The sequence below is a fragment of the Arvicola amphibius genome, chromosome 2 (assembly GCF_903992535.2).
Source record: "Arvicola amphibius chromosome 2, mArvAmp1.2, whole genome shotgun sequence".
Lineage (NCBI taxonomy): Eukaryota > Metazoa > Chordata > Mammalia > Rodentia > Cricetidae > Arvicola > Arvicola amphibius.
The window spans coordinates 75,648,345-75,658,079 of NC_052048.2; the positions used below are offsets into that span (position 1 = coordinate 75,648,345).

Below are 9,735 nucleotides of genomic sequence, written 5' to 3' on the forward strand. Positions count from 1 at the left end.
ACACCCCACTTGCTCCCTCTAGGAACTGCTTGAGCTGGGTTTCTCTTTCAGGAGAGCCCTTGGCCCACCATCCTTATTTATGGCTTCCTCCCACACTGGGTCCGTGAGTCACACCCCTCCAGTGGATGCCTCTGCTAACTTATGCCACCCACACTGATCAAGTCCTTTCTTCTTATCCTCAGCAGCTACCATGTATATGCCTCGTGGTTTCTACGCGAAACCTTCACAGCTAGACAAGCTGTGTAGAGCACGCCCTTGGAGGATGACGACCATCCTCCTGGTTCCAAAAGCAACACAGAATACAGACCTCCTCTGAAGCCAGAGAGGTGTGGAGGGTAACTCTTCCTACAAGTCTTTGTTAGGATTTCTATTGCTGTAACACCATGACCAACAGCAACAGGAAAGAAAGTGTTTAATTTCATCTTGCAGTTCCATATCACAGTCAACGGCGAGGGAAATCAGGGCAGGAACTGGAACATGACAGGAACCTGCAGGCAGGAGCTGATGGAGAGGCCAAGGAGGGACACTGCTCACTGGCTTGTTCTTCAGAGCTTGCTCAGCCGGCTTCCTCACAGGCTTGCCTATAGGACAATCTGGTGGGGGCATCTCTTTCAATTGATGTTCTTTTTCCCAAATGACTCCAGATTGTAACAAGTTGACCTTAAAAACTACCCAGCACACCATTAATGTCCCAAGAGACAGCTACCTCTCCACTGCTCCAGCCAGCCCAGTAAGGGAGCAGAAAGAAGTAGCGTAGTAGAGTAGCCTTTTTCCCTAACCTTTCACCCCTTAACCTATGTTGATGACATGGGCATTAGCAATGTATGTCAAACTGAATGAATTTTTAGAATCTGTGTGCTTTTAGAATTTCCTGCCAGCCCCCCAGCACTCTGCCTTTCGTCTCTCCCCATCTTACTCTGTTTAAACGAGGCATATTGGCACAGGCCTGTAATCCTAGCACTAAGAAGATGGAGGTCAGAGATCAGTGTTCAAAGCCAGCTTGGGCTACAGAGTGAATTCAAAGCCAACCTGAGTTACATATACCCAGTGCCAAAACCCCAACCAACCAACCAACCAAACAAACAAACAAATAAAAACCAGCCATCAAACCCCCCAGTCATCTCCTTCATTTCTTTTCAAGTCTCAAGGACACACTATCAACACTAACCAAAATTTCCACCTTAAAGAACCGGCATCAACCACATAGCAGACATGGGTGTCAAGAGACAGTCTGATCACAGTACTCTGGAAGTTCATATTAATCCTCTCTTGTCCAAACACTCGGAAGTAGACGATTCCCAGCTCTGCAACTAGAAATGTTAGACCCTGCTCTGAGCTGTCAGGATATAGAATTACACAAATGAAACCCAAATCTGTCCTGTCTGGTCCTTTCGTTAAACAGACTGTCAGTTCCAGCATGTGCATCCATCTGCAGGTAGAAGAGGATTTACCGTCATAAACCAAGGGAAGGCTTGGCTAGACACCAGAGGGCAGAAGATGAGAGCGAGTCTCCTTCCTTTGTGACTCTAAAACCTAGCTCAGTCCTTGGCTGCAGGAACCCGCAACCCATCTGTTCCAGAAAAAGCATAACACATACAACCACTTTTGGAGGAAATGACCCTTTTAAGAAAATGAATATATATATATATATATATATATATATATATATATATATATATATGACGGAAAGGTAAATTTTCATTTTCAAGTCAATTAATGATTCTACAGAGTTTTCGTATGATATATTTATTTTAAATGGTTAGAACCACAAACCCAGTGGTCTGGAAGCGACCTCAGTCTCCAGCAGGTTAAGCTTTCCAGTACAGAGACCAGGAGAGCAAGCCCCCCCACAGGAGGATCAGTGGATGCCAAGGTCATCAGCTGGTGTGGGATAGGGGTTTGCTTCTATTCATGGGGTCCTACCAAATATTCTCTGGGAAACAAACAAACAAACAAAACAGTACACAAAGAACGCACCCCCTCCTCAGGCCACTGTTTAAAATTTCCAAGGAATGAAAAAGGTCGCCCCAACGTGTCTCCTCCGCAGGACTGGCCGCAGAGACGGGGGGGTGGGGGGGGGAAGGTCACCAGCGAATTTCTACCAGCAGAAATCTACCCACTTGCAAGCACAGGGAAGGTTCGGGAGCCACTAGTGACCCTGCAGAGGGTTCCCCAAGCCAGTCACGGAGGACACTGAGTCAGTTCGGCTCTGCTGGCTCAGAAGGTTCCAGCAATGAATTAAAACACTCCAAGCCAAACCTCATGGAAAAGGACCACCCCGGCTGGACCTGCCACACGGGTCGGGTCGTCCTTACCGGATGCGCCGCTTCCACACCTGTGCCGGCCGCGGGGGCGCCGATATTAGCGGCCCGGGGCCGCGACCCTCAGCCCGCGTCCCCCCGCAGACGCGTCCGGCGTCGCAGGGCTGGGGAGGAGTCTCAGGGCCCGGGGTATGAGTGGGCAAAGGCGGATCGCCGCTGCCTGGGTTGCGGGTGTCCGCTATGCCGACTGGGGGCTGCGCCACGTACCTCGGCAGGCAGGTGCCGCTGCTTGGCTTCGCGGCTTCTGGGGCCGCCGCTCCGCGCCGCCCGTCGCCTCCGGGCGCATGCTAGGGAGGGAGCGCTGGCTAGGAGCCAGCCCCAGGCCCCGCGCCCCAGCCCGCCCCCCGCGCCGCGATCGCGCCCATTCAGCCACGGACAGTCCGCTCCCCGGCGCGGACGCTGAGGGGGCGAGGCTGCACGTCACGAGGACATGTGAGGCCAATCACAGCGCGCGGGGCCCCGCTGCGGCCCCGCCTCCGAGCGGGCAGCCCCCTCCGCCCTGTGGATCAAGGGGGAGCAGGGCGCATCCAGCCGGGACGCAGCTTGGGCGCCAGGAGGCCTGGGACAGGGGTGCCCCGCGCCTGGGGTGCTCTCCATCTCTCTCCAGGCTTGTTCGCGATTAGATGGTGGAAGGCGGCCCTGGGAACCAAAGGTGGCTTTGGACCGGTTGTGGGCTTTTGGTTGAGCATCCGGTTAGGAATCGCGGAGCCAGGGAAAGAAGGGGCTTGACGTCGTCACGTGCTTTATTTGCCAGCTGCCCTCTGGTCTTTAGACAGTTACCGGTCCTCGGTCCCTGAGTCCCGCGAGGCAAGCACCAGGACCGGCTAGACTGGCGGTTCTCAACCAGGGGTTCCCTGAGACCATCGGAAAACACAGGTGTTTACTATTCATAACAGTATCAAAATTACAGTTATGAAGTAGCAACAAAAGTCATTTTATGGTCGGGGTCACCACAACATAGGGAACTGTTTTAAAAAGTTGTAGCCTTAGGAAGGATGAAAACCACTGTACTAGAGGGATGTGTCTTGGGCCCTGCCAAGACTGCCTTATATTGTACCTGGTGTCATAGTGCTTGTCCTGAGGTCCTTGTAAGGGTGAGTAACTTTTAAACCAGTGAAGGCATTTAGTGGCAGAACCAAGATCAGAACCTGGGCTTGGAGCACTCAAATCCATTTATCTAAAAACTACTGATCCCCTCGCCTTCCACACCTTGTTCTGGAAAGGAGCTACCATACAATTTTTAAAACACAAATTTGGGGCGTTAAAATTGCTTAAAACTGGACTGGATCTCCCTTTTAGGATAGTTCTTCCCATGATCCTCTAGAAAAGCCGACAAGAAGGAGATCCAAACCACAAAGTAAATGATATTTGAATGATGCCAAGTTCTGAGGATGTAGACCCTTTGTTAGTGCACAAGTATGGGGGAAGTGCCCCGAGGGTTAGTTTTTGTTACTCTGGAACAGCTTGCCTTCAGTCTCGAGAACATTTAACCCCAAAGGGACATTCTGACAGTCTGGAGGGGACACGTCAAGATCCAGCTCAGTTTTCTTAGTTGCTGCATATCAAACTTCTTTCTGAGGTTTTTCCTGGTCCCGTGATAGGTTTCATGGCTGTGTGTCAGCTGACGAAGCTGAAGCTTTGTAGTGAAAGCTAGGACCGGGGTTTTACAACGACGGCATGTGAGGCAGTAGAAACCCGAAAAGGACCTCTTTCTCCCAGCTCCCGCAAACCAAACAATACCTCTCTCATTTTAAAGAACAAGATCCTAGACCCTGAGCCAAGAGTCCTATCACTTTTTCCTTTTCAGCAGCTCGAACAGAGCAGCAGGTTTGGACACATCTTCATTCTTTCTCCAGGGTGGAGAGCAGAGCCGGGTGGGGGATGCTATCTGGGTAGTCAATGCCAAGAATAAAAACACAGGAAAGAATAGTCTGGGTGGATTCTGCTCTCAAAAGAAAGAAAGAAAGAAAGAAAGAAAGAAAGAAAGAAAGAAAGAAAGAAAGAAAGAAAGAAAGAAGGAAGGAAGGAAGGAGAAAGAAAGAAATCTGGATGATTTTAAGCATTCTGGGAATATTCTAGAAGAAAAAAAAATGGAAGGAAGTTCGACATGGGACTGTCTAAAGCCAGTGGGTGGCCAAGGCTGGTCAGACCGAGCAGCTGCCTGGAATGCTGAGCACCTAGTCCCCTCGCTACTGGAGACCAGCCTGGTCAGACATCCTGGGATCTCTGCCTCGGTTCTCCCCCACAGCTCCCTGTGCAATAACAATTGCCCTGGGAGCCAGAAGTACCCTGACTTGCAAGGCAGGTCTAAGTTGGGGGCAACGAAGAATAAGCTGTGAACTCTGCCTCCTATCTTAGCCTCACAGGACATCTGTTTCAGCATTCTGCGCATTCACCTGGTTCACACTTCATGAAGATAAATAAGGCCGGGCGGTGGTGGCGCACGCCTTTAATCCCAGCACTCGGGAGGCAGAGGCAGGCGGATCTCTGTGAGTTCGAGACCAGCCTGGTCTACAAGAGCTAGTTCCAGGACAGTCTCCAAAGCCACAGAGAGAAACCCTGTCTCGAAAAACCAAAAAAAAAAAAAAAAAAAAGATAAATAAGATCTGGTCCCTAAGGCCCCCAAATAATATATTAGACTCACTACTCACTAGATCTCAAAGGTTTACTGGCTGGCCTTTGAGAGAAGCTTCCAGCCTCTGACTAACATACCGAAAAACTACTAATAAATCAAGAACAGCAAACTACAGTTGCATATTTATTTTTTCAGTGCTAGAGACCAAATCCAGGGCCTTACACTGACTGGACCACCACCATGCTGACTGACTGGACCACCACCATGCTGACTGACTGGACCACCACCATGCTGACTGACTGGACCACCACCATGCTGACTGACTGGACCACCACCATGCTGACTGACCGGACCACCACCATGCTGACTGACTGGACCACCACCATGCTGACTGACCGGACCACCACCATCCTGACTGACCAGACCACCACCATGCTGACTGACTGGACCACCACCATGCTGACTGACCGGACCACCACCATGCTGACTGACTGGACCACCACCATGCTGACTGACCGGACCACCACCATGCTGACTGGACCACCACCATGCTGACTGACTAGCGCTCTGCCACTGAGCTATACCTCTGGCCTATGTTTGTCACCTTTAATGAAGTAAAGCTTCATTGGCTTTTGGAGGGAGTGCTGTTTTAGACTTGTTTCTATACAGGGTTCCAGCACGGCTGGCCTGGAACTTCGAAGTAAACCAGGCTTAAACCCACAGACCTCTGCTTGCCTGTATCTGCTGAGGCCTGGATTTAAAGTTTGTGCCACCAAACCTGATGTAATAAATATTTTTAAACAACTTCAGTTTTAATGTCTGATTGGGCAACAAACCTGAGGTAAATTCTATATTTAAAAGGTTGTTTCTCCCTCCCTCTGGCAGCTGCAGTAATTTCTAGAAATAGAAAGGATTCCTATCACAAGCCACAGGAACCAGAAGGACTGAGAGGAAATGCTTTCATTTCCTGCTAGCTGTGAGTAGCCTCAGAAGAAGTGGAAGAGCTAGCCATGTGGACTAGAAGAAGAGGCCGGGAGGAGAAAACCATGCTGTGGGAACACTGAGTACAAAGATTAGAAAGACTACATTTCCTTTCTGACATTTTTTAGTTGCTGGATTAACTCAGTCCTGAAGCCCTCCCTCCGTGCCTCCATCCCTTCCAGTTACATGAGGCTTTGGGCTCCTCTGTGGACTGAACTAACCACCCTCGAGCCCTCCAAGTGAGACTCTGTGTGTGCTTATTGGTGCACGTTCTTGACTAAACAAGTGCCCGAGACCTCAGCTCATTCTACAATTCCTTCATTGTGCCATTAGTCATGTGATATAAGTCAATGCTGGAGTGAACTGGGAAGGTAGCAGAATGTGGGAGAAAAGGGACCTGCAGCAGAAATGGGGTCAAAACAGTGGCATGCCAACCTGATAGCAATGTTGTCTCTGTGTGTACTGTGTGTAACCCTGACTGGCCTGGGACTCCCTGTGCAGCCCCCACACAAGGGAAAGCAGGGACAGAGGTGCCTCAAACCCTTGGCACTGCTCCTGCCTCCAACTCCCTGGGTGCTAGATCATAGGGCCTGTACCACCATAACCAGCATAGAACATTTTTACTCTCTTTAACTGATATATATATATATAGATAGATAGATATATATCTATATATCTATATATCTATATCTATATCTATATCTATATATATATATGCATTGCTTTTACTAGGAGGAACAAATCAAACATAGGGATTTCTTTTTTGAAGCCCCTGACCAAAGGCACATTTTCAGAGGGCAGTTTAGGTAGGGATAGGACAAGGCAACTCTCAAGTTACATTGTTAGCAGAGAAGAAAGAAGATCTCTGTGGTGCAGATGGGACCAGAAAACAAACTCCCTTTCAGGCGTAGCTTTGTCAAGATTCCAGCCATGAACAGGAATGCTCCAGGGATAAGGAATCATTAATTATGCTTGAATCAAATTGGCTGGGATATTTGCAGTTGAAAAAAATAAAACACAAAACAAAAACAGAAGCAATGGAGGAGACCAAAGTGAAGACTGCGTATTAATACTAGAAAAGGACTTAAGGAGTATATTAAATGATACATTTTTAAAAAGGACGTCACTGGGGATGTAGCTCAGTTGCTAGAGTACCTGCCTAGGTTGCAGGAAACTGTGAATTCAACCCCAGCATCACATAATTGGACATGTGGTGCATACCCATCAGCCTTCAGTAGGTAAGGACCTGAGAAACAACTGAAGGTCATCTTGACTATTAGTGAGTTCAGACCAGCCTGAGGTACAGAGTATCCAGCCTAAATGTAAATGAAGAGGATCTGCAGGGTACGGCCTGGCCTTTAATCCCAGCACTTGAGGCTCGGAGGCAGGCAGGTCTCAATGAGTTCAAGGTCAGCCTGGTCTACTGAATCACTTGTCTCAAGAAAAGAAAAAAGAACGAAAGAAGGCAAACACAGATTGCATGCCAAAACTCAAAAGGGACTGGAAAAAAATTAAACACTTGTGGGTGTCAGGGCTCTTGAATCATGAGTCATCTTTTATTTCTTTTTTAAAAATTCTATTTAATGTTGTTATCATGTTGTTTTTTACAATAAATAAAAGCTTGGAGATCACTGGGACAATTCACTGAGGTCTCAGGCTTCTCCAGATGGCCTGTTTCTTTTTTGCATGCCAAATGGCTCTCTTCCCACAACCAGGACAGAAGCGGGGCTTCCCCAGAGGCTGGTGCCTTCAAAGCAGTTTCTACTGCTGCTGGTGTGACCGTTCCCAAGGAAGGCAAAGGGGACAGGGGACAGAAGGTGCCTCAGCCCAGACTGAGGATGTGTGTGATGTGGGGGTGGAAGGAATTCCCTTATCTTCTGACTCTACCTTATCCAGGGTTCGGAGGCTAAATTCTTTTTACTGAAGCAGCCTTTGTGGTGTGAATTAATCCCAACTGCCATCCCAGTCCCTTCCCGGGGCCCCAGGGGTTGGAGTTCTGTGGCAGATAACACGCAAGTCCGCTCAGAACTTGGTTCAGCCGATCTTCAAGACTCTTGAGATACAGCCTTCTTAGCCCCATACTTTCGAAGAATCTACGACAGTGGAAGAAACTGCTGGTGTTTACCTGCTGAAGAAGTAGTAAAGTCAAGATTTGAACTTACATCCTGAGAAGCTGGCTTAATTGGCGAAGTGTTGCCCTGGGAGCACGAGGGGCTGAACTGAGTCAGTAGCGCCCATGTGAAAAGGAAGCTTGGAATCCCACTGCTGGGGAAGGAGAGACAAGCAGGTTCCTGTGGCTCATTTTTCAGCCAGCTCACCTGTTTGGTGAGTCCCAGTTCACAATGAGAGAATGCAGAAGAAAAAAGAAAAACAAAAGATGGCGCACCATGGTGATCCAAGCTTAATCCCTACACGCAGAGAGGCAAACCAGCCTCTGGAATTCAAAGCCTGCCTGGCCTACAGAGCAAGCTCCAGAACAGCCAGGGTAGTTAGAGAAACCTTGTTTTAACAAACAACAAAACAAAACAAAACAAGACAAAACAAAACAAAAGACATTTTCAAGCAAGTGAACAAACATGCCAGTCACAATGGCACTGAGGTCTGAGGGGGTGGGCTGAGAGCACAGGGACAACTCTTGAGCTATAGACTAATGTGCCATCCCGGCATGACACCACTCTGCACAGGTCGACATGAAGGGAAAGATCTTCACTAGCGCTTGACCAGTTCCGCCCAATGCCCAAGGAAGAGCCAGCCTCGGACAGAAGACATTACTAACTTATGTACGCCTAAGGCTTCTCCATTACACACACTCTGTCATCTTTAAATCTCTTTTGGGTCCCTGCCCCAGGTTACATTTTGAACAATTCATATGCAGACAGAAGACCACTTGGCCACTTGGGCAGATGGGACATTTACACAGCAGAGATATTGCCAGATTTCTTAAATACACCAATGCTGTTCTTTCTGATGATGCCAGAACATCCTGCTCACCTGGCAGAATTATGCTTTTCCTGATAAGTGCACAAGGGACTTACCAGGACTTAATGACAGCTGTGACCCTGTGCCGTCCCCTTGAGCTACCTGTTAGAGGCTGGTCAATCCTGGTGAACATTTCCACCCTAGTGTGGTGAACTTTGCTTGCCGCCAACAGAGCTGGTGAGCATACTACTTATCTTTGGGATATTTTGGAGGCGGTGCTCCTTTAGCTGATTTCCACTTTGTTATGGTTTAGTGTGTCATAAGCAAATCTGTTAACAAATCCTTACAACATCAGCTCTATGGCTTTTTAGTTTCTTTTACATCAGGACCAGTGAAGTTGAATCTGGTTTTCAGGAACATGATAGGCGTTTTGTCTACTGCTGTATAACACATGACCACAAATTGACATTGGAACGACAAAACTCCGGGGCTGAGGAGATCTAGTGGCCGAGCACTGGCTGCTCTTCTAGAGGACCCAGACTCGGTTCGTACAACCTTACAGTTGCTCCAGGGGATCCGAAGCTCTCTTCCGGCCTCTGCAGGAACTGCTTATTTTCAGTGCACATATAAACATAGGCAAACACATTCATACATGTAAAATAAAAATAAATAAGCATTAAAATGAAACAACACAAGCTTACTATCTCAAAGCCTAAGTCTGGCTTTGGTGTAACTGGATTTCCACCCAGGATCTCATATAACAAAAACCAAGGGGATGGCTAGGGCTTCCACTCTTAAGTCGGGCTCAGTCATACAAGTTCACATGTTTTGGAGGAATATATTTTATGGCAGTCACAGGATTGAGGTCTCCTAATCTTCCCTCAGACTGGTAAAGATGATGATGTGCAGACACACTATGACAAGTTCGATTACAGAGAC

General features: G+C 48.3%; 1 protein-coding gene across 2 annotated transcripts in view; it reads right to left on the reverse strand.

Moving 5' to 3' along the window:
- The window catches only part of St3gal5 (ST3 beta-galactoside alpha-2,3-sialyltransferase 5), a 57,335-nt gene extending 54,647 nt beyond the window's left edge, over positions 1–2,688 (reverse strand). The window contains exon 1 of one of the 2 annotated variants that reach the window (XM_038320230.2): positions 2,529–2,688. In XM_038320230.2, coding sequence (XP_038176158.1) covers positions 2,529–2,607 — 79 coding nt within the window. In that variant the 5' untranslated portion in view covers positions 2,608–2,688. Of the gene's footprint in view, positions 1–2,315; positions 2,500–2,528 lie in introns of those variants that run through there. The other variant, XM_038320231.2, reaches the window with a different exon arrangement.
- Positions 2,689–9,735: the final 7,047 nt, after the last annotated feature.